The 25,971-nt window shown below is 42.7% G+C and overlaps 1 protein-coding gene across 1 annotated transcript in view; it reads left to right on the forward strand.

The window, feature by feature from the left end:
- Nucleotides 1-25,971, forward strand: part of SHC4 (SHC adaptor protein 4) — a 125,171-nt gene that overhangs the window by 15,748 nt on the left and 83,452 nt on the right. Inside the window, exon 2 of the mRNA XM_001502224.5 lies at nt 20,904-20,974. Coding sequence (XP_001502274.1) covers nt 20,904-20,974 — 71 coding nt within the window. The remainder of the gene's footprint in view (nt 1-20,903; nt 20,975-25,971) is intronic.

Below are 25,971 nucleotides of genomic sequence, written 5' to 3' on the forward strand. Positions count from 1 at the left end.
TGTGTTCTTTCAGACTTCTTCCTAAGCTTTGCACACTTCTATACACACACACAGACACACTTGTGGACACAGATGAAGACGGTGGCATGCATGCAGCTCTTCAACATGCGTTTTTCTCTCTGACTGCAGATTAGGGCACCCTCGTGTGTCAGTACTTGCTGATCCTCAGCGGCAGCACAGTGTCCTAGAGGAAGGGCCGTGCTTCTGGCCGTTCCTCTGTTGGTAGACAATTCCCTGACGTCACCTGACCCTGGGAGAAGGCCATCTCCTTCCCTGCACTGTTTCGGGTTGCTCTCTTCTGTCTCACAGCTGCTCTCCTCACCTGAACAAAGCTGCTTCCCCAAGCCCGACCCCCAGGAGGTGGATGTTCCCAGTACAAGGGGATCCTGGTCCTCAGTCTGGAAACATGTTCTTCCACTTCTTGTGTAGCTGGAGATGCTGAGATCCGTCAAGACGGACCACTTCCTCAGGGAAAGTGAGAGAGCCTTAACTAAGATTAGCCACCCTGTGACAACTCACCCCAGGGTGTGGGTGCATGTCTGTAAGTGTGAGCGTGTATGTTGTTTCAGAAAGCAAAACCTATAGTTTTGGCTGATGTATTTCTATTAGAGAATAATGTATGCATTTTTGCCTGACGTTTGGTTCATTCTAGTATACAGCTAGTTTATTTAGGGCTAGAAAGGATGACATCTTTTCAGACTCTTGGTTTTTCTTTCATCATTCAACTTCAACTCAGCTTCTAAAAGTCAAAACTAGTCATATGTGATTACCCTTGAGCAGATGAGAGAAGGTATGGACTGTGGAGGGATATTCCTGGGCAGACAGAGTCCCCTCTCTCCTGCCCACTGCCTCCACTGGCTTTGCTGGAGAGCACAATGAGGCCTGGAGCTTCAGCCAGGGATGGAACCTGCCTGTGGGTTGGAGGAGAACCCTGACCAGAGGCTCATCTATTTTTATGTTGGCTTCTTTTGGTTTCTGAAATGATGTTAAAGATACTTATTCTAGCTAAATGAAGAGATATTTGGAAAGAGTTTTTGATTTGAAAATAAAGTATCTTGGAAGTACTGAAAGTTTGAAATAAACACCTAAACATTTCAGAGTACCTCTAACTGCATCTGTGCCCTCTTGACTTCCCAACATAGACATCATGACTAGACAGCGCATGGGGGCTAACACAGGCCTGTCTGCATGATGCTGAACTCTCAGGACCTCTCTATTATTTCAAGTATCTCTTCTCAATCTCTTCAAATACAGAGATGAGTTTAAAAAATATGTTAACTCATTTGAAGTAGCTATAAGCTGTTCACTTAAAAACGAAGAAACGCTTATTCAACACCAGATCTTAAATTCTTTATCTTTTACGACAAGCAGTAATAAGTTGCAAAATTCTGTGAAAATAAAGGCTAAGACTGCAAGCACCATATCATTGTGCCTAGTCCAGCGATAGGAAGCTTTTGGGAAGGGAACGTTCAGAATGTATTGCACAGAGAGCAAGGAAGATGATCGGTGAGGAGGGGGAGAGAGCCAGGCAGCAAACCCAACATGAAATAAATCTCATGTGTGCTGAATTTCCAAATCTTCCCTTCATAAAAAGTAAGACTATGATTTCCTGACTAGGCTATCAGCTATGAAAAGAAGGAGGAAGAGGAGGAGGAGAAGAAAGGGGGAGGAGAGGGCGTAGAGGAAGAAGGAAGAGGAAGGAAGAGGTAGGACGTCAGCACTGCTGTGGGAGCCCCTTGGGTCCTGTCAAGGAGCGAGGATTGATCCTGGAGGCCTCCAGGAAGCATAATGTGCATACTCATGGGTAAGATATTTATTTATGATTTATACCCTGCTGACTTCCAGAAGGATTTTGAGGTGGCTCACCTGCTGGTGAGTTAATACTTCCTACACACACTGAGCAACTCTGAAAAAGTGAGAGGGCAGAAACTCTGTGAGTCATCACCCAACTGTTTAAGCAAGCTAAGAAGGGGCCTGTTTCTTCTGAATGAGGTGCCCACAGATGCTGGCAACACTCACCGGTAGGAATCCTAGTGCAGCCAAGCTCGTTTAGTTGACATCACCAGGAAATCTTGGATTTTTCAGCTAACTGAAGCTTTTCCTTTTAAAATTTAAAATATTTTACATAAAAATCTCTGTATAATGAAGACTACGTACTTCTTTCTCTTCAGAGATGCTTGATAACTGATTGAAAATAATTTTTTTTGAGAGGGAAATGCCAATTTTTTTTTTCTCTAGATCTATGCTTTATTTATTTATTTATTTTGGTGAGGAAGATTGGCCCTGAGCTAACATCTGTGCCCGTCTTCCTCTATTTTGTATGTGGGACGCCTCCGCAGTATGGCTTGATAAGTGGTGTGTAGGTCCATACCCGGGATCTGAACCCACAAACCCTGGGCTGCCGGAGCAGAGTGTGCAAACTTAACCACTATGCCACTGGGCCAGCCCTGATCTATGCTTTATTTCTTCACAAGAGTTTTATTGAGATATAATTCACATACCATAAAATTCACCCTTTAAGTGTCCAATTCAGTGGTTTTTTCATATATTTTCAGAATTTTGCAACCATAACCACCATCTAGCTTTGGAACATTTTCGTCACTCTGAAAAGAAGCCACATATCCATTAGCAGTCACTCTCTGTCAACCCCCTCCAGCCCCTGGCAGCCACTAATCTACTTTCTGTCTCCGTGGATTTGCCTATTCTGGACATTTTTGTATAAATGGAATCATATAATATGTGATCCTTTGTGCCTGGCTTCTTTCACTTAGCATAATATTTCCAAGATTAATCCAGGTTATGGCATGTATCAGCATTTCATTCCTTTTTATAGCTGAATGATATTCCATTGTATGGATATACCACATTTTGTTGATCCATTCATCAATTGATGGACATTTGGACTACAGTGAGCATTCATGTATAATTTTTTTGCATGGATATGTGTTTTTGGCTTTCTTTGGTATATACCTGGGAGTGGATATGGATTAGAATGTAACCTCCTTTTTCTTCTGGTGGAAATGGAGCCTTCATTCTAACAGTCATGGTATTGCGCTGGGACCAAGGGCACACCCTCAATAGCTAATGAGTGTGATGGGTTAGCTTTCCCAGAACTCTGAGTCCCCAAATGGTTGAGCATTTTGAGCTAGCCTGTCTCTACTTTTATAATTTTTCAGATTCTTTCTGCTCTCAGCTCTCACTCTTTGCTTTTGACAGTGAACTTGTCTCTAGGAGAACCCATCGCTTCAATTTGGGCTTCTGAACTTCTAAGAGGACAACCTGTTACAACTGTATCTAAATCAAGAGTAGATGGGTTCTGAATGAAGGTGTTGCCCTAAGAGAAAAGCACAAGCCTGAGCTTTCGTGTTAACTTAAGTTTTATGAGTCTCTCTGGGCACCTACTTCTGTATTCTCAGCTGTGTTTAGGACATTCAAAGTCATCAAGTATGAGACTTTCAGTTAAATTGTTATTGTATAAAGGCTCTGCTTTCAGATAATAAGGATTAAAATGTTGCTTTTGCTGGAATATAGGAAAATCCATTTAAGAGTCGCTGAACTGATTCTAGTCCAAAACCTAGAGCTCTCATCTGGTAGCAAGGGAGCCGCAAAGGAGTCCTGACTCCTTGACTGCCATCTGCAGAGCACTGTAAGAGGCTTCTGTATCTCTTTGGATTAAGTTATCACAAAGCCTCAAATAACTGGAGTTTAGATAAGACAGAGGTTTTTTTGCTCCTGTGAAAGAAGTTTGTAGGTAAATAGGCCAGGGCCACATGGTGGTCCCACAGTCATCAATAACCCAGGTTTCTTCCATCTTTCTGTTTGCCCATCCTTAACACATGGCTTCCATCCTCGGGCTCACTCAAGATTGCAGCACCGCCTTGGGAGCATCCCACATCATGTCCATTTTCCAGGCAGCAGGAAGAGGAAGGGCAAGGACAAAAATGGTGCACTTCCTGACTGAGCTGGCCCCTTTTAAATAGGTTTCCTTGAAGTCCTACCCAATGACATGCTCCTTAGTCTCCTGGTTTCAACTTCAAGGGAAGTTGGGAAATGATAGTTTTTAAGCTGGGCACATTGGGGATACTGTTAGTAAGGAGGAAAGGAGGAAACAAAAAACGGGGGAAAAGATATAGGTAGGCAACCCAGAGTCTCTGCCTTGGCCTCCTAGGAACTCATGGTTTAAGATGGAGGAGACAAAGCCAAGTCACCCCCACTGTTACACACAGAGCTGTGCAGAGCTTTTCAATGGCCCGTCCCTGAGCCACTTCCTAGTTTGTAGGCTTAGATTTTTGAAAAGGATGATTTTGGGTACTGGTTCAATTGTCCATCTCAGTTCTTCAGTGGAAGGATCAGAGGACTTTCTGGAGGATACAGGATTTCAAAAGAATGTTAAAGGAAATGATGCTATGAACAGAGACCCTCTTCAGGTATTATGGGAATGGCTGGCCTAGAGGCATCTACATGGTGTCACGTATGCTTCTTGGTTCCCATTTGTGAACTCATGAATATCATTGGTCGGGGTGGTCAGGGCAATAGTTGGAAGTTCAGAGTGTAGTGAGAGGCTGGAGAAGTAAAGAAGCTTCTTGATTTCCTTGGGAATCTCAAACCTGAACTAGAATCCTCATTATTTGCTATAACTGACTGACCTCTTCCTGCCCCTGGAATCTTACTTCACGTTCCTATCTTTCTGATTACTTATATCAAATTATATATCCTTGTAGAAAGTCTTTACTTAATGTAATAACGAATAGTACTAATAATCCACCTCGCACTAACATACTTTAAAGGACAATAGGATCTTCCTTGTACTTTTTTCTTTCTCTCCAGCTAAAAATGCTGAGGTTTTGTTTTAAGTGTATAAGCTATAAAACAAGCAGATTGAATATGAGATTGTCTTTGAGTTGCTTTCTGAAGGTGTCACTTTAAGTAATCTAAAGGTATTATTTGAGTTTGACTCACAAATCTGTGTTAGAATTTGTCGGGAACTTGATGTCTATGGTGTAGTGAACAGGTTAGCAAATTCCTATACTTGTTTAGAGATTTGTGATGTTGCCCAATATTGTTCAAGTCCCTTAAGTGTTTTAAAAATAGGGGGGTTGGGGCATATAGTCTTTTCCAATGCAGAGATTTTATGAGTCTAGAGTTTTTTGTTTTGTTCTGTTTTGGTGAGGAAGATTGTCCCTGAGCTAATATCTGTTGCCAATCTTCCTCTTTTTCCTTGAGGAAGATTGTCCCTGGGCTAACCTCTGTGCCAATCTTCTTCTATTTTGTATTTGGGATGCCTCCACAGCATGGCTTGAAGAGTGGTGTGTAGGCGCATGCCTGGGATCCGAACCTGTGGTCCCTGGGTTGCCGAAGCAGAGTGCACGAACTTAACCACTACACCACCGGGCCAGCCCCCTAGGGTTTTTGTTTTTGTTTTTAAATATTGACTAGTAGGTCCCTCCTTTCTAGCTCCAATCACGATGCTCCTGGGATTTAATTCTGTAGCAGCTCCACAGTTGCTGAAGCCATAGGATTGTACTGCTGTCCACCATGACAGCGTTTCCACTTACACAGACTTAGGCTCAGTCCTGATTATTTGTAAGAATATTTAAGAATCCCCAAATGGTATCCAGACATATCAAAATGGCAAATGTTTCTTCCAACTTTGAAAACTATTTGATTTGGGCACTTAGATGATTCTGACTCATTATTAAAATAATTCATTTAAATCATATTTCATGGATAGTCACCACTTCTGCCTCCATGGGGACTGTGATCTCACCGTTCTCACCCTGTTCCTGTTATTGTCAACCTTTCTATCATACGAGTGTGTGCAAGTCTGTTCCATCCTTAAAATAACCTCCTCCCCATAGCTTGTCTTTCCTCTTTTGTTAAAATATAAATTTCTCAAAACAAAAATGAAAACAAAAGCACTGTGCTCACTGGTTTCCTTCATCGCTTCCATGTCACATTCCAAATCTCCTGTTCTCTGGCTCTTGATATTGGTCCATGAAAGCCAGCAGTCGCCAAATTCCAGTGGACAATTTCCAGCCCTGCAGCCTATTGGTCCTCTCCACTGTTCTGCATTCAGTTAACAATCTCTTCTGTTAAACTCTGTGTGCCCTTGATTTCCCCCATATCATACTCTTCCGTTTCTCCTTGTACGTTTCTGACTTTTATTTTGTGTCTTTAGTGGACTCTACTCTGCCTGCCCTTTAAATGCTAGGTGACATCAGATAAGCCACTTAATTTTTATCCATGAAAAGTAGAGGGGTTGGATTGGATGATCTCTAAGGTCCCTGCCAGCTCTAGTTCCTTTTAGTCATATTATCAGGAGTTGGAATTCACTGACTTGAGCTACAGAAAACTCTTAAGTTTCATTTAAAAAGAAGTGTAATGAGAGATCGTTAACATTTGGGCTGCAGTTCTGCAAAGGCATCTTGTTGGCTGTTTCTTTTTCAGAGAAGTCATAAAAGCTGAAAACTAGTACGACATCATTCAGCAGTTTATCACCGTGTGGGAGACAGACTACTGTGAGTTAGCGTTTCGGCATAACAGAACAACTGAGCATTCATGGAGGACTTGACTGCTGTGACTTGGAGGGAGGGTGGTGTGAATGAGGTTCTTTGGCCACCATGGCCTCCAGCCGTGACCACACACTCAGCGTGGTTACAGTCCTAGACAGCTGGGAAGACTGAGACTACCACGGTACAGAGCCTCCTATTGGGGATGTCATGTTTGACTAAACATGGCAACCGATGACAAAAATGTTGGCCTTTTCCAATTGGCCTTTTTCAGTAACACTTAATTAAATGGTACCCATAGTTTTTAATAGTAATTTAGTTATATATACTGCTCTCCAAGATTTCTGATTACTCTCTGAGAGCGGGATTTAATTTGATAGGCGGGGCAGGAGCAGAAGTTTAAGGGTATTTGAATCTCTAAAAGGGGTGAGTATGGACACTGCTGGGTGAGGAAAAGGGAATAGAAGGAGAGTTTGATGGAGCTGCTAAAGTTTGTGTACCTCGTGGTAGTACTTTTGCAGTTGCTTTCGTTTGTGAGAGCCTAACCCTAACCCTCCAATAAGTGTTCAATTCAATCAAAAACTCTAGGTCCTGGGTACGCAACACTGAATCAGATTTGTGTGATTTTGGGGTGCAGGGTATAATTTATTTAATATTTTGTTGTGGAGCTCAGAACTGAGAAATAAGGTCATAAAACCCCAAAGATATAGCATTTTAAGTGGATTATGGGTTGGCAGGAGAGACCATACACACAACATCACTATTAGATTAGATTAAGTTCCCAACTTAATTAGACAAGGATACAAAATATAATTGCTAGGTCATCTGCTAAGCCATTCTGCAAAGACGTTGCCTTGGCTACAGCAATAACCAAATTAAGGCCATAGCCAACAAAATGGTGGACATGTTAGACCATTGAGATGGTAGGCAGGGCCCTACACCTTTTCTTGAGCACATACTCAGAGCACCCTTGTTAGTCTTTCTGCCTGGGCCTGTCCCTCTGCTGCTCTGTATGGGATGCACAGCACTGCTGCCCGTTGGCTTCTCTGTTTGGGAGCCTTGGAATACCAGATGGGCACCCAATGGAAGGTCTGGGAATTATATTAACTTGATCTGCACGGTGATAGTGCTGGCATTCTGCCTCACCTTTCAGAGCAAAGGACATCCAGCAACACTCTCCTGGGAAGTAGATTAACTTCTGTGAGTCACTGCTTTTCCATCTCATTTATGATTCATGACCTAGGCTATATTTTTAGCTTGTATTTATTTGGGCCTGAGAAGTGGGCTGGGTGGAAGTGTTGTTTGGAAACTTATGGAAGAATGAGGAGAAATTGGCATCACACTTAAGTCTAGGTGGCCTGAAATCTAGTTGTAATCATTAGGCATTCTGTAAACATTTATTGAGAGCCTACTGTGTGCCATGATCTGTGTTGGATTCTGAGGATGCAAGGTAAGTGGGACCCTGCTTCTGGTCCCCAACAGCTCATTGAATTGTGCAGGCAAACAATTAACTAGACAACTAATATACTGCAGCCCCTGCCTATACCCCAGTCATATCTCTGGACTTTAGTCATATTGAAGTATTGGGTGTTTGGGGAGCACCCTTATTCTTTCCCTACCTGTTGCACATGCTGTGCCAATTTCCTGGAAATTCTTCCCCCAACTTCTTCTTAGTTGTCCTTCATGACTCATGTCAGCATCTCTTCTTCTGAAAAATCTTCCCTGATCCCCTGAGGTTGGGTTGGAGCCCCTCTTACACACTCCCATAGCACCTCACATCTGGGTGTTTATCAGACTCTTATAAAAAGTGCTCTTGATTGGGGTCCCTTCACAGTAGTTGAGGTTTATTCTTCAGCTCCCCAAACCAGGAGGCAGGTGGAACTGAGGGGGATCGGGAAGAACAGCATTGGCATCCCAGAATAGTTACTGCCATTTGCTGAGCCTTTTTGTGTGCCAGTCACTGTGCTCAGCACCACGCATGTTTTGCCTTATTTGAGCCTCTTAATAACTCTATGAAAATGATGTTATTACCCCCATTTTATAGATGAGGAAGCCAAGGCCTTGAGATGTAAAATTATTTGCCCAAGATCTCCCAGCTAGTACACAAAAGGCTGAGATTCCAATCCAGGCTTGCCTGACTCTCAAAGATGCTACTCCTAGACCCTATGGCAGATTCCTTCTCCCCTTTCATGGTTACTAGATCAGTCAGGATAGACGACGTCATGCTGTGTTAATAAAGCCATCCCAGCATCTCAGTGGCTGAGACAAAAAGGTTTATTTCTTGCTTATGCCACGTGTCCACGGCAAATTGGCTGGGGCTGTGCTCTGCGTCGTTCTCCCTCAGGGACCTGGGGGGGCTCTGTCTCTGTGCTTCCCCAAGTGCAAGAGAAAGGAAATCTGCAAAATCACCCAAAGTGATAGTCTGCTTGAATATCATTAACTAAATCAGGACCCTCACCCAACTTCAGAGGGGTGGGCGGAGTGCAAGCCTACATGCTAGGAAGGTGAAAAATTGCAAATATTTGTGGAACAGCAGTAATAAACTCCCCCATATACAAAGAAAGGAGTGCAGGAAGCACATAAATGAAAACAAAAGAGAAGGATAAAATGTCCTGAGGAATGAGGGCCTTCCCATGAACAAGCGAAAGCTTGCCTTTTAACCACAGGTCTCTAGTTAAACGGCTGTTGGGATCAGTTATTTGGATGTTCTTCCTGTAAGCAGCACTGTGAAGGCTTCTTCTCTTCAGGATGTACTCATGCTTTGACACAACTTGAGATTTCTCTGGGTCCATCAGGAGAGAGTAGTCAGTTGCTGTGATGAAAGCAGCTTAATTTGAGTAGGGCCAGTATTCCAAGTCTCATTTTCATCATGGGGAGCTAGCCCTGCCAGGTTAGAGACCTTATCCAAGAACAACAGAAAACAGCATTCCTGATCTGCTAGGATCATGCCTACACAGTGATAAAACTCTCTTAAATGTTCTTGGGAGGCTGGGACCCAGTGCCCACAAAGGCCCTAGCTTAAAGCGATTGGTTGCAGCTTTTCAACCTCAACAACATTAAAACTGAATATAAGATACAAGGCCCCCAAGGAGTTTCTGCAAAGAGCACATTGAGAATATTTTGGTCAAGGAGAATTCACCTTTGTACGATGCAATTCTCGCTTTTTGAGAACACAAAGAGTGATCGATATGGTGTGGAACTGAGTGCAATACTTACTATCTTGGTGGATGCAACAATCATTCTTCAAATCACTATAAGTTATTATAGAATGTAAAAACATTTTCCACCTCCAGAGGGTGCCTGGCTTTACCACTCTTCTTTCTCTTCATGCAAAAAAAGAATTTTATATACACACACACACACACACACACAAACACACACACACATATGTACATTAAGAGTTTGGGTGAGTGGGAGACATGTAAAATTATTCCTGGGGCAAGTTGTAGCCCTCCAAATGCTCTGGATGTGGTTTTGCCCCAGGGGTGACCTCTAGTCCAGTGACTATGTCTGTGCTCAGGTCTGTAGGCAGAGATGAAACCTCTCTCAGTTCAAAAAATCCCCCTGTGTAAGGGCTTTTCAATGGGAGTAGGACTATTGGTATGAGACACTGCATAGCTGCCTCGTGTGGTGCAGATGGTTGTCATACTTTCTTGCCCACAGACGACCAGTACTTTTTTTTCAGATGGATTGGAAGGTTCTTTGGACTCTTGAAGACAGCCCATATCCTGGTATATTAGAGTCACCAAAGGGCCAGCCACACCAAGGTCTGTCTTGTGTATCTGGGCTTCTGGCACTCAAGACGCTCTATTTGCAGGATCCTGGCTTGTTCACTGTCAAAGAGAAACTTTTCTTGTGAATCCATTTAAAACTTCTCGCATGTAATTCTAAAATTCCCCAGGAGACTATACTTAGGATGTTATCAGTTCTGCTTGCCTTAGAGGGAGTAGGAATGGACTTTTTAAAAAGCAGGTGCTCTCTCCATCTGCTGCAGGCGAAGGAGTCTCCTTAGTGGGGAGAGAGCATGGAAGGCGAGGTTTGGGCCGGAGCGACAGTCTTCACTCCCTTCACAGCCTGCTTCGCTTGGGTAGGAACCCTGGAGAGGAAGCTCTTGCTTTTGGAAGAACAAGCAGAACACACAACTTACTTTTAGAAAATTCCATCTTTGTAAGACTTAAGGATTCAGAGGGTTGAAATTCTCTGGTTGCCAAGACCCCGAGTGTGAATGAATGAGCAAATCCAGATTTTCAGGCTTTTGAACCTGGAGCAGGGTAGATGGGATTTTTAAGAACATCTTCAATTCAATCAACCCAGGTTTATTTTGAGGAGCTACTGTGTGCCAGGCAGTATTCTAGGTGCTGGAGATAGAGCAGTCCTTCCTGGCTCTCTGCTACTAACCTTCCAGTGGGGTAGAGACAACGAGCAAACAGATACATAATACTGTCGGCAGTAAGTGCTCTGAAGAAAAACAAATACAGGAGGACAGAGAGTGGTGGAGAGAAGGAAGTGTCAGCTGCCCTGTGCTCTTGGATGGGAAGTTTCAAAGGGGCTAGAACATCACTCTAAGAAAAGTCAGTGTTTGCCAAGACCACGTGTGTCTCCCTCTTTGTCTCACTGAGCTCCCTCTAAACTTACTCCTCGATACTGCTCCCCATTCCCCAGGCGGGGTCCCTTGTCCCCATGTCTACCAGCTGGGCTTTCATTAGACTGGTGCTGCACTAAAAGGAGAAGGGTTTTTCATTCCCTTCTCACATGAGGCACATCCCAATGCAAACCTGGCACTAGGAGGGCTTTGACCAGCTTAACTTCAGGATTCTTTTAACTGGCAATATACCCCTTTAAGAAGGAACACATTACAGTTGGTCCAGTTAGGATGCAGGTTATTTTGAGACTTCCTGAGCATCATTTCTTGGCTACTTCATTCAAATAAATCATTTATTGCCCTGTAAGAGGTGCTGGGGATAATGATGACTAAGACTCACTCCCTGCCCTTGAGAAGCCCACGGTCCAGCGGCGGGCGTAGCCATTGAAATAGATAAATTGCAGCACCACTGGATCAGTGCAACCTTGGGGGAGTGACCAAGATGCTCTGGGAGCCCAAAGGAAGAGCAATGACCTCTGCCTCAAGGATGCTGAAGATGATTTCAAACAACTGTAATGATTTCCGATGCCTCAGTCACTTATTCATTATTCATCCATTTACACTTATTTCCTGAATAGTTTATATCAGGGTCACACACTGCCTGCAGATGCTGTTTGTTTGGTCTGTTATTGTTGCTTGGTAATAGCCATATTGAGATATAATTCACATACTCTACAATTCACCTGTATTAAGCGTAAAATTAGGTGGCTTTCAGTATATGCACAGAGTTGTGAAACCATCACCAATATTAGAACATCTTTATCAATCCCAAAAGCAACCTTGTATCTGTTAGCAGTCATCCCACATCCCCCAAACCTTCTAGTCCTTTCTAACTCTATAGATTTGTCTATTCTGGACATTTCATATAAATGAAATCATACAATATTTGGCCTTTTGTGACCGCCTTCTTTCACTTATAATAACATTTTTGGGTTCATCCATGTTGTAGCACATATCAGTAATTCACTCATTTTTATTACCAAATACTCTTCCATTTCTTGATATACCACTTTGTATTGATCCATTCATCAGTTGATGGATATTTGGGTTGTTTCTACTTTTTGACTATTATGAACAATGCTGTTATAAACATTTGTGTGCAAGTTTTTGTGTGGACGTATGCTTTCAGTTTTCATGGGTATATATCTAGGAGTGGAATTGTTGGTTTATATGGTAATCCTAAATTTAACTTTTTGAGAAACTGCCAAGCTGTTTTCTCTAGTGGCCACACACCATTTTACATTTCCATCAGCAATGTATGAAGGTTCCAGTTTCTCCACATCTTTGCTAACTTGCTACTTTCAGTTTAAGTGATAGCCATCTCAGAGGTTGCAAAGTGGTATCTCGTGGTTTTGGCATGTGATTCTCTAATGATGAATGATATCGAGTAGTTTTTCATGTGCTTATTGAACATTTGTATCCCTTCTTTGGAGAAATGTCTATTCAGATTATTTGTCCAATTTAAGGTTGAGTTATTTGTCTTTTTATTATTGAGTCATAAGAGTTCTTTACATGTTCTAGATGGAAGTCCCTTATAAGATATATCATTTGCAAATATTTTCTCCCCTTCTGTGGATAATCTTTTCATTTTCTTGATGGTGTCCCTTGAAGCACAAAAGTATTTAATTTTTATGAAGTCCAATTTATCTATTTTTTCTTTGGTTTCTTGGGCTTTTGGTGTCATATCCAAAGTCCTGACAAGTTGTGCCTGCTTTCTTTTAAGAGTTTTAGCATTTTAACTCTTACATTTGGTTTTTGGGTTCATTTTGAGTTTATTTTTGCTTATGGTATGAGGTAGGGGTCCAATTTCATTCTTTTTTATGTGATACATTCTTTTGTGTGTGATTTCATTCTTTTGATATATAGTTGCTCAAGCACCATTTGTTGAAAAGATTGTCTTTTCCCCCATTGAATTATTTTGGCACCCTTGTCAAAAACCAATTGACAGTAAATGTGAGGGTTTATTTCTGAGCTGTCGATTCTATTCCATTAATCTATATGTCTTTCCTTATGCCAGTATCACACCTGTTTTGATTCGTGGCTGGGAATTAAGTTTTAAAATTGGGACGTGTGTGTCCTCCAACTTTGTTCTTTTTCAAGATTGTGTTGGCCATTCTGGGTCTCTTGAATTTCCATGTAAGTTTTCAGATCAGCTTGTCAATTTCTGCAAAGAAGCCATCTGGGATTTTGATAGGAACTGAGTTGAATTGGTAGATCAGTTTTGGGACTATTGCTATCTTAACATAAAGTCTTCTGATCCATGAACATAGGTTTCCTTTCCATTTATTTTGATCTTCTTGAATTTCTTTCAACAATATTTAGTAATTTTCAAAGTATAAATTTTGCATTTATTTTGTTAGGTTTATTCATAAATATTTTATTCTTTTTGATTCTATTGTAAGTTGAATTGTTTTCTTAATTTCATTTTTGGATTGTTCATTGTGACCTGTTGATTTTAAAATTTAGGAAAATTCCTAAGTAAAGTCTTATTTCTGACCTCTCTTGAAAAATCAGATTTGGCTTCCCAAATGGCAACAAGGGGCTGGAGTGTGTAGTTTTGGTTTCATCTTTCTTGTAGGCCATGTGGTTCCAGGTTTACCTCTATCTGGCTACTTTCTTTCTGGATCAACTCACTGATTAATATCTTAATTATTAAGCATTGAGTTTTTGACTTTATGATTATTCTTTGGTAAATCTAAGCTAGATGAGATTCAGTTTGAAAGAAGGATTACTATTATCTAAGTCTTTAATATGATTACTTATATACACATCCTATCCTTTCTCAAAAGTTATTCAAGCCATATCTTACTTATTCATCTCAGGAATGTTGGTGAGCTAGGTTCTACACTGAGGATGCAAAGAAGAAACAGACACCATTCCTGCTCTAAAAGAGATACAGACACACTGACAAAAAGAATGCCATACGGGCAATTTAGAGTTTTATGAAAGGTCTGCTGGGTATCCATACAGTGTAAGGGGAAAGGGAGCAGTCACGTCTGCCAATAAGGAAAGGGAAGAAAAGGAGAGGCTTCATAGAAATGACTTTTGCATGATGATAATTGGGGTCCTTGTCCACTAAGCTAAGAAAGTTGGATATTTTGCTAAGGACTGTCATTTTCTCGAAAGTGTAATTCTTGGACTACCTGTAGAGGAATCATGTGAGTGCTTGTTAAAATGCAGTTTCCTAGACCTACTGAAGCAGAATCTCTCAGATCCCAGGAATATCCTTTGTAAAATATGCCTTTTAAGTTTCCCTGGTGATTCTAAAGTTCTCTAAAGTTTGAGCAGCTCTGCTTTAAGGATGGGGGCCCTGTAAGGGTTTTAAGTGGGATTGAGGTGGGATAGGATGGAGTGAAATCATGCCAGATCTGTGTTTCAGTAAGGTGCCAGCTGCACTGGGAAAGGCAGATTCAGAGGGTGGGACACCAGAGACTGTCTTAGGGAGGGTTATGTTCTAAATTCAGCACCAGGGTGAAACTCAGGTGCAGTAAAGGATACTCTGGGCAATCCCCGAAATCTCCAACACCTGTGCACCTGAAGTGTCAAGGGTCAGAATCAATGGTTTGTATTTCTGTTTACATTTACAGAGAAGTCTCCTTTCCTGGGGCAGTTGAGGTCAAAGTCTAGTTTGAGGGGTAGGGCTGGGGGCTGAGGGGCAGAACAAAGGGACTGATGTCTTGCTTTCTGCCAGCCAAATGGATATAGTTGAATTCATGTACACTGAACATGCATATAATGTGAGTCCGCTCTATCGCGATTAAGAGACTAGGTGTGCCTAAACTAGGAGGGTAAAAGTTGGTGCGCGGTGCAGAGTTGAGGGGAGAAGACACGGCAGATATGAGAGATGATATGGAGATAGAATTGATGGCGCTTGGCCCCTGATTGGATGAGGGATTTGAAAGAAAGGGAAGAGTTGAGTTTTCTGGTTTATGTTACTAGGTAGGAGGTGACACTATTGGTTGAGATCAGATATCTAAGTAGAGGGATAATTTGGATATATTGAATTTGAGATGCAAGTGGAATGTATACATGGTAGAGATCAATTTTATTGGATTGGGGTAAAACTTGGGAATCAGAATTTTTTAAGCTTCCCTGGAGATTCTAATATGCAGTCGGGGTTGAGAACCAATGGTGAGAGGAGAAGGGACATTGGTTAAAGAAAAGACGGCGGGGGTTGGGGGAAGGCGGGCGGGGGAAAGGACCAGCAAAGGGGACTGAGAAGGAATACTCAGAGGCAAAAGATGAGGAACCGGAGAATAAGCTCAATAAAAACAAGAAAGGAGAGAGGTTCAGGGGAAAGAAAAGAGGGTGGCTAGAGGTCAGCAATGACAGATGCCATAGACAGGTGAACCGGAGAGCAGACACGGTTCACTGGAGTGAACTACAAGGAGGTAGTTGGTTTGCTCAGGCAGTTTCAGTAGAGTCTCGAGGCCAGAAACTACTGTCGTGAGTTGAAGCAAGAGTGAAAAGTAAGGAAGTAGAGACAATGGCTTAAAGGTTATGAAGAGAATGTCCTCCCCCACCCTCCTTTTTCTTTTTCAAATGGCGAAGACCAGAAGTTATTTAAAGGTGGCAGAAAAATCCTGCAGTGTCCTCAGACCACGTTGGTGGCCTCTACTGTTGTTGAATATTTATTACATGAAGGTCAGACCCTTGTCATAGCATACTTGATTATATACTGTTCTTCAGTGTTCTGATTGTCTCAAAGTGTCATTCTTCCCAGTCTTATCAAGTGCGGGGCCTATGCCTTAGACCTTCTCTTGAACAATGTTCCTCCACACTCCTGGCACAGGGGTGGGCACATTCTAACAAAGGGAATGTGCCATTGAAAAAAAGAGATTTAACTCTACCTAGTAATCAATAAACTCTGGTTCCTAGACGTTAAGTGGCAGCTTTACTTAATTATTTAACTCTAAAATAATGCTACCTACTTATTTTTTAAAACATAAGCAATACAAAATTTTAAAGTAAAAAGTAAAAGTCTGCCTCTCTCCCATTTCCAGAGGTAACCACTGTTAACAGTTTCTTATGTAGCCTTCAGATATTTTTTCTGAGGATATAAGAATATATATCCTTTTTCTTTAGGTAATATTCTTGAAGTAATCATTCTGTAAAAGAGTCAGGATGAGAACTTCCCATAAGCTAGCTATCATTCTTTTTCTCTGAAAACCCAAGTAATTTCTTTTCTGGAATGCAAAGCCCAAGATACACATGGCCATGAATAGGCTGTTCACCTCTCCTTGGGAGCAAGTGGTTAAAGCTTAGACAGCACAGAAATATTGTTACTGCCTCAGGGCATGAAGGGAGAGCATGAGCTGGGAGTTAGGTGAGCGTCTGTTAGGTGATGAATGGGAAGGTTGTCTGAGCGCTGCTGAGCTCCACCACTCTCTCACCACCCCTGTACACCTCTAATAAAGGTCTTCAGTGTCCTCTCTTCGTCACAGGGTCAGGAATTAGGGAGTGTCTCTTGTCTCATGTGCCACCTCCTGCAGTGCCCGCAAGACCTTGGATTCATGCCTGCTCTTACCATGTGGGCCCCAGGCTCATCACCTTCTTACCCACCTGGGTAAACCAAATGAAGGGTCCGTGGGAGCTAGCTGGATGACCCCTTCTCTTTTTGCTTTTCCTGTTATACAAGGCTTACACACAGGCTCCCAGGAACGGACTGTGGGCTCTGGAGTAAGCTCTGATTCAGTCTCACTGGATAAATGAAATTGAGCCAGGCACTTCTCTTTAATAGGCCTTAATTTCCTCGACTATTAGATGGAATTAACAACAATGACTAACCTCATGGAAAGAAAAGGTAAATCATCTCTTTTTCTGTTGTCCTATCCTTCTGGGGCTGGGTTTCTCAGGAACAGAGACCATGTCTTATGCGGATCTGCATTTAATAAATGAATGAGAGGTATTGTCATCCCCAGTTTATACCTAAACTAACAAACTAAACCTCTCCTCCCTTGGGCCTCGACATTCAGCCACTGTCTGCTTATGCAGTCATCAGGTACCTAAACAAAGAAGCGGGCAGATTATTTTCACACACTGCTCTCTCCCCGCTTCTGCACAGCAATGGTTTCTGAGTGACTGTGTGGGTCAATGGGAAGACCAACTCCATCTGGGCTTTGGGGTAACTGTGGCAAAAATCAGGCATTGATGCCCTCCCTTCACTTTGCTCACGTGGCTTCCTCCACCCATGTCCACGGTGGAAGGAGAAATGTACTCGTGATCACCTCAGGCCATGACTCACGTTTCTTCAGAGCCTTCAGTTTTTCACAGGGAGGCTGGCAGAAGGTATCACCTGTGCCGTTGCTGACAGACAAGTGTGGGAAGCAAAACAGAGGTTCCAGTGAAGGGAAGGGGATCCGAAGCAATGCCTGGGCCTGCCTTAGAAGGAAGGAGATGAAGTGGTTATCGCCATGAAGTGTGATTAAGCACAAAACCTTGCAAGATTCCCTCTCTGCCTGTCCTCCCCTCCTCCTCTCCACTAAAACCCCTCTCCTCATCGATAACCAACATCCTACCCTTGGTGATTCACTTCACTTGGCTGAGAACTGCCCCTACTTTGTCCCTCTCTCTCACTAATAAGCCTTGGAGGTCTCCATCCCAGCTGACTCTCTTTGCCTCTTTTCCTCTCCTGTTCAGATATGCAGCCTGCCCTCCTCTCCTGTTCAAGTCCCACCATCAACTTCGTCATTCGCGGCTCTCCCATTCCCGCCCTAGAACACATGAGGAGTATAGCACCTTCTCCCCACCTTCCTCTCCCACTTCACTACAACCCCCTCTGTTTATGTTGTTGGTTGCCAATCTCTCAGATGGGACAATAACAAAAATAGCCAACCTGGAGGAAAGAACAAAGAAATCCAGAAACCTTTCAAAGCTGTCATCCTGGCCTCTAGTTCCTGCATCTCCTTCTGAGTTGTTAGCTCTCCTGTACTCCTCTCATCTCCCTGGATAGACAGACCTGGCAAACCTTCACCTCCATCAGTCTCTTTTCCCTCCCTCTGCACATTTTAAAGATACTGTTGGAGTTGAACAATAGAAGCTTTATTCATTCTTTGAACCAGCATTTACTGAGGACCCACCGTGGCCTAGGCACTGTCCCAGGTGTTGGGAAGACAGTGTTGATCATGGTTCTTACTCTTCTGGTTCTTACAGCCAAGGAAATGAAGACTTGTAATAAAGAAGCAAATTAGCAAGTAAACCTGATAATCAGTCACTGGCATGAAGCTGACAAATGGGGGCTGTGATGAAGGGTGACAGGAGGGGGCCTCTGAGGCAGCAACATTTGAATTAAAACCTGAAGGATGAGGAGTCAGTCCTTCAGAGTAATGGGGAAAGAGGAACAGCAAGTGCAAAGACCCTGTGTTTGGAAAGAGTAGGGTGTAGAAGAATGGAGTTAGGAAGAGTCAAGGAATAGAAAGAAGGCCAATGTAGCAGCAAAGTGCATGGGAGAGAGTGACACAGACAGGATCAAGGGGGTAAGCAGGGCCAGAAAACACAGGGTCTAGGGATTTATAGTAACACATTTGTTCTAACTATAAATGTCAGGGGTTGTAAGCAACGGAGGGATGTGGTCCGATATTCATTCTTGAAAAATCTGGCAGAGGATGAAAATGTAGGAGCTTGGCGACGTTTTCAAAAAGTGTGCCCTGATAGGCTGTCTGGCTTCGTCTAAACCGATCATTTACAGCTGAAGGGAAAGACGAAACCCACCTCCGCACCGACAGGGCCTCCTGGGGGAATTGGAGGTGTAGCCCCAACCTGTCCACGAACCTGTGTGGGTTGTCCATTCTTTCCAGGTTGAGGGTGCAGGAAACAGAGACACTGAAAGGCAGGAAAAGCCAGAGCAGCCAATGAGGATATGGACCCATCTTTTCAATCCACCTTGACATGGACCCTTGGAATCTCCTTTCATGACAATTCTGAGATGGGCTTTCTCTCCTACCTCCTAGATCTAGCTTTCTTTTCTTCTCCTAATAAGTCTTATTGTTTATTGAACAGAAATCTCTAGACTTCACTTACTTCCCTGTGGTATTCAAGCCTTGGGAAATTAAGTGTGATTGGGACAGAAAAAAACATTCAAAAGTTTTCTTCTGTCAATCCTAGAGACCCCAAGGGGAGTGTGATGAACAGAAATCTGGCTGTGAATCACCAGGTGATTGTCTTGGCCAGTGCGCTCTCCCCAACACTGGGTTCTAGGCAACACTTGGCGGACCGACCTGGTCTTAGGATGCTGCGTCTACAGAATTTGCGCAGAAATACTATAAGAAGTGTCTTGGGAGGCACCCCCAGGCTCCTGCCATCTTCCCACGGCGCTTTTGCCATTTCCAAGCAGAGGGAGGCTGGAAGACTTCCAAAGGAAAGCTAAACAGGAAGCATATCATTTCCAAGGGGCAGACGGATCACTTTCAATCAGACTGCTTGGCTCTCATAACATTTCCGAGCTCATTCTCAGAGAAACACTCTCTCTTGTCAGCTAAGGCTCTGCTAAGAGGATTTACTCCCACGGCCTCACCTGGCAAAGCTACACAGAAGACCACTAAGTCTGCATCCCTGGGCTTAATTCCTCTCCACAATTCCAGAATCTAATTTTCAACTGCCAGCTTGTTATTTCCTGGATACCCCACCAGCATCTTTCAGTCAATGGGTCCCAAAACAACTCATCCTCTTCGCTCTCCTGGCTTTCCTGTTTCTGTTAATGGAATCGCTGTTCCCTCTGCTACCCTGGCTGGAAACGTCTGAATCATCCTTGACTCATCCTTTTCTTATTCTCTAGATCAAATCAACTGCCAAATCATGTAGTATCTATTTCCACGATGTCACTTGAATCTGTCCCCTCCTTCCTATTGCCACCATCCCTCCTCAGTGTGGGCTGCCCTTACATCCCTCTTGACAGGAGCATCCTCACTTATTCCCTCACTATTAGCCCACCTTCAGACTGCTGCTGACTTAAGACTCCTCGTGCACAGATCAACACATCATTATCTTAGCAGCAGCCTGACATGGCTCAACGGTTGTCACATTAAATAAAAACCGTCTTTTAGCTTTATAAATCACAATTCCTTTTTCAATACTCCATGTTCAAATAAATTTATTCATTCCTGGTGTAGGATATGACTTTTTTTCCCTTTCTTAAACACCTCTCATAAGTGATCTTGCCAAAAATAAGATCTTATGTTACTAAATCCTGTATTAAATGTATTTATATGCTTGTTTTATCGCCTTAGAAGATTCGACATTCTTATATTATCTGTCTTACACTTATTTTTGCTTGCTCTAATATTTGGGCACATGTAAGTACCATGTGCTGCTCGAAGAGCTTTACCTGTGTGAAACAATTTAACTCTTACAACAATTCCAATTGTATTCCCATTTTACCAGTGACAAAACTGAGATGCAGAGAAGTTGAGTAACTTGCTGAGGTATTAAAACTAATAAATGGCTGTGAGCCAGGATTCGGATTCACACAGTCTGGCCCCAGCGCCCATGCTTTTAACCATTGAGCTCACATTTGTCTTTGCTACTTGCATTTCTGATCTCGTAGTTTGGATTTAGCTGATGTTTTATAACTGAGCTGAAGCTTCAGGCGTTAAGTCCACTACTGGTCAGAAATATCAATGGTAGGCTAAGTGTGCCAATGTGACTAGATATCAGGAGCTGATTTAAGGTGTTTCCCAGGAAATCACTCTGAAGCTAAGAGACCTCTCTGTGCTATTTTTTTCCCTACTTTTCCTTTTTCTTTTTTTTTATTCCAGTACATGGGCTGTATTGAAGTGCTGCAATCAATGAGGTCACTGGATTTTGGAATGAGAACCCAAGTTACCAGGTAAGAGAACAAAAGGGAACAGGCTTTGAGGACTATAGTCTAAAGTCACAATAGTTTCTCCCCTCAGGAATTTCACGCAAGCCTTCAAAGTCGCCATGGGTTTTTATTCATATGGCTGGAGGGTAAAACATAGCCCAGCGACCTTGGATGAGTGGCTTTATCTCATTATGTGAGAGATTTCCCAGTTGTGTGGTGGAGCATCTGCATTCCATATAAGAGCTGATAAGATGATGCAGTCATAGAAACAGCTTGCTGCCCAGGTACCAAAAGTCTTTGAAATTACACCTAGAAATAAGACATTACAGAATATGAGATCTGTTGAAGAAGTAGCTGAAAATAAGACAGGGAAGAACTTTCCACATCAGAAATCTCAAGCTCCCCCCATTTATGACATCCCTGACGTGAGAGCCTGCTTACTCCTTGCCTGGGTCTCCTTCCTCCACATACAGCACGCTGGATGGAAGAGTTGAACCAGGGGAAGCCTTACCCAGGCAGCTTAGGGGAAGAACCAGAATCATTATTACACAGAGCACAAGTCAGAAGCAGAAACACAGGGCATGGTTCATTAAGGCCAAGTTCAAAGCAAGAATGGAAAGAGGAATAATTGAGTGCTGAGACTGGTAACTGGGACAGTTGTGACGGGAAGGGGATGAGGCGAGAGGACTTCATTGATATGAGTTAGTCAGACTGAAGACTTGGGCATCTGTTGTATGTACTGCCAGTGTTTGCCTCAGAGGCCAGCTGGAGTGCCTGTCTGCATCCGTGGTTGCGAGCCTCCTGTGTGTTTAAGAAGATAACTTCCCACTGCTCATGCTGTGGAATTCTAGGCCTAGGAAAAGTGTCCTGTTGGTTCAAAAGGTTTGGGAAAAGAAATCATATCACTCTTTAGGAGAATCACAGTATAGAGTAGTGTATATTAAAGATTCGGAGAAGTCCTGTGCTACAGTTTAAAAAACTCTAACATGAGGCCGACCCCGTGGCCAAGTAGTTGAGTTCATGCGCTCTGCTTCAGTGGCCCAGAGTTTTGCCAGTTTGGATCCTGGGCGCGGATGTGGCACCGCTCATCAGGACATGTTGGGGTGGCGTCCCACGTGCCACAACTAGAAGGACCCACAACAACAACAAAAATTATGCAACTGTGTGCTGGGGGGATTTATAGGGGGGAAGCAGAAAGAAAAAAGAAAAAAAGAAGATTGGTAACAGTTGTTAGCTCAGGTGCCAATCTTCAAAAAAAAAAAAAAAACTCTAACTTTATCTCAAGATTTTTCAAACTTCTTCGGCCTGGAATCCTTTTTTCATGTAACATAAACAAACGTCCTGTGTATCTCTAGGGTTCCATGAAATGCACTTTAGGAAATGCTCTCTTGGATTCTCGATGATACGTTGAAATCCGTCTTTCCAAACTTCTCACCCATCCTCAGTCTACCCTCTGGAGTCAAACAGCTGAAATCGCATTCTGGTTGTTTTGTCCTCTGGGCACCCCCCTCAGTCTCTGGCACATGGAAGAGGCTCAACGGATGTTTATTGAATAAACACGTGGTTCCACCTGACTACGTTCCAGGATATGGAGCCAGCCACGTTTATTCTCGCCTTTCAGTTTTATCTTCCACATTCTCAGTCCCTTCAACTCTCCTTCGAGTGAATGGTTTCTATACTACTCCTTGTTTGTTAGCCCTACTGTGGACACACCTCAGGCTTCATTTCATCCTGATGGTCCTTAATCTGGAGAAAGCCCTTCCTCCAATCCTGAGCAGGTTACAGATGGGAGGGAGAGGTCCACTGCCCCAGGTGCCTGGAACCGGGGCACAGGACAAAGGGTGCCCCTGTCCTTACCTGAGGGTGACTGATTTTCTGTTCATTCATCCATTTGTTCATTGACTTCTTCTCTTTCGCTCAAATATTTATGGAGTGACAATGAAGTGCCTGAGACTGTTCAAGAATTAAGGACACAGAAGCCTTTGACCTCGTGGAACTTACGTTCTAGCTGGGGAAACAGACGATGGCAAGGAAACAAATTAATATACAATGTACTTTCAGGTAGTAATAAGTGCCTTTGCTATAATAATAAAGCTGGGTAAGAGGATAGAGATGTAAGGGGTGGGCTTTAAATTTTATTTTATTTTCTAGTTATAAAAATGCTGTATGTTACTTAGAACCTTTGGAAAATACAGAAAAATATGAAAAATAAAATCACTCCTCTCACATAGTAATAATGTCTACTGACATTTTGTCTTTTGGAATATCTTTCTGGTCTTTTTTTCCATACATGAGCTTACAGTGATTTTAATAGAAAATCTGAAAAATATTTGATAGTATTTCTCCCATCTTGAGCATTTTCCTGCTGCAAAATATTCTAAAGCATTTTTATTGTGGTAAAATATGCATAACATGAAATTTACCATTTTGACTATTTTATTTTTTTGAGGAAGATTAGCCCTGAGCTAACACCTGCCACCAATGCTCCTCTTTTTGCTGTGGAAGACTGGTCCTGAGCTAACATCCGTGCCCATCTTCCCTACTTTATATGTGGGACGCCTGCCACATATAAGCATGGCTTGCCAAGCAGTGTCATATCCGCACTCGGGATCTGAACCGAGGAACCCTGGGCCGCCAAAGTGGAACGTGGGAACTTAACCACTGCGCCACTGGGCTGGCCCCCATTTTGACTATTTTAAAGTGCACAGTTCAGGAGCATTAAGTACATTTACATTGCTGTGCAAGCATCACCACCATCCATCTCCAGAACTTTTTATCTTCCCAATTGAAACTCTGTGCTCATTAAACAATAACTCCCCATTCCCCCTCCCTCAGCCCCTGGCAACCACCATTCTACTTTCTATCTATGATTTTGACTCCTCTAGGTACCTCATATAAGTGGAATCATACAATATTTGTCCTTTTGTGACTAGTTTATTTCACTTAGCATCATGTCCTCCAGGTTTATCGCTAGGCCAAACATTGTGAACATTTTGAAAGCTTTCGATGTGTATTGCTAGATTGTTCTGCAGAAGAACTGTGCTAGTTGATACTCCTCCCTCCCAGTCATGTATCTAATTTTTGTTACTATCTATTTTTTTAAATCTTTGTAAACTTTGTATCTATATTTTTAAATCTTTGTAAGTCTATATTTTCCTATTGTTTAGTAAATGGTAAAAGACTATTTTTTTTCTGCCATGAAGATTCCATTTGTGACTAATGTGTACACCCAAAGGAAGGTGTCTGGCATGGTATCTGGATATTATTCCTTGTAGGTGTGTCTGTGCGTGATTCAGTCATGGCAGATTGTGTTCTGAGCAGATTTGTGGAAGCTCAAGGGTGGTGGTCTTTTTTTTTAGATTTGGTGGTGAGGAAGGCCTCTCTCTGAGGAGAAGATATTTGAGCTAAGTCTTGAATAAAGTGAGGGACCCAGCCATAGGAATGTCTAGAAGAGAGCTCAAAGCAGAGGGAATATGGCCGTCAACCCTATGAATCCACAGCATCAGCACTGACGAGGCTCAAAACGTGGGCGAGCGGTTTGGTAAGAGCGTGAAGAGAGTGTATCTTCTAAGAATAGCTACCAAAAAAACATCCAGTGGCCCCAAAGTCAGGGCAGGGAGAGGCTGACTGGTGGGAGGATCAAGATTCAAGATGTCCTTGTGGTATCCAGGGGTTTGACTTGAAGACAGGAGATTCCAGCCACTAGTGGCCCAGGGATCTTATCCATGGTATGGCTTGAAAGCAGGCTGATTTCCACACGCTAGGGCCAAACATAAGTCTCCCAGCCTCAGAATCATATGTTCTAGGCTGCCCTTCCTACCTTCCTGAACCCATTTGCCGGAGCTTGTAGAGTTTCAGATGCTGTATCTTAAAGATGCCTGGGCTTGGCAGCAGACGTGAGACTCCCTGACCCAGATGAGAGGAGAAAACCCACCAAGGAAGGTTAGATAGAAGACAAGGGAGAAGATATAAAGTAGGTATGCTCTACGTTAATGAATTAACAAAAATCTAAATTTATTCAACAGAAAAATTCTCATGCAGAATTCACCTCTGCGTTCCTTTAAGTAGCCACATGAGGGTTGCTGCCGCTGAGCAGATGATTTCATTGTTCTCATGTGACCAGCCTAAGAAAATGGTTCACTTTACCTAAAACCTCCAGTTCCCACTCTACTTCCCAAATATTTACTCTTCTTCCTTCTCTTTTAATTTTTCCTTCGTTGTCTCAATCTTCTTTCCTCTCTCAACTTCTCTGTATTTTGATGGTCAGTCTCTATTCAAGTTCTTTTATTACTAATTATCTTGGATATCATCATCCAACTATTACTGTTGAGTTAGGTTTCAAATTGTTCTAAATTTAAATTTCACGTGTTCACAAAATTTCATAATTTTGTGTAATTCATAATTTACCTCATAATCCTACTTGATCCAAGAAAAAGAATTTCAATGGACCAGTTAGAATTCCACAAGAAAGAACTTTATTTTGTGTGACCACAGCTATCTCCTGACATGTACCATCAAACATAAGATTAATCAGGTGTGAATGCCGATACATTAGTGTAGCTAACTGCCACAACAGATGCAAACATTGGTGTTCAGGCTGATGTCCCACCCACAGTAAAGCGTCTTACTATGTCTATACTAGTTAATACATTGTTCCAGATAATAGGGAGAGAGCAACAAGAAATTCCTGGTAATAAAGGAGGAGCCACGATTAAGATACACCAACTGGGTCAGCATTTGAAAGAGAAGAGGAAGATGGAGTGGAATTCCATCTACTTTTTTTAAACGTCCTAATGAGAGATCTTTCTGCTAAGTGTTTGAGGGCTGAATCCGTGGACCTAGAACATAGAAAGTATGTTCTTTGCTCTATTAGCAAAGAAAGGGACAGGAGGCCATTCTCTTTCTCAGCAATTCCCCGGATTACACCCCTTTCCAAATCTCCCATGGCACTTCTCCACCTTGAGTCCAGATTTAGTCCCGAGGGAGGTCCTTGGGTGGCTTTTACTTTTGTTCCTCCGCTA

The sequence above is a fragment of the Equus caballus genome, chromosome 1 (genome assembly GCF_041296265.1).
Source record: "Equus caballus isolate H_3958 breed thoroughbred chromosome 1, TB-T2T, whole genome shotgun sequence".
NCBI lineage: Eukaryota > Metazoa > Chordata > Mammalia > Perissodactyla > Equidae > Equus > Equus caballus.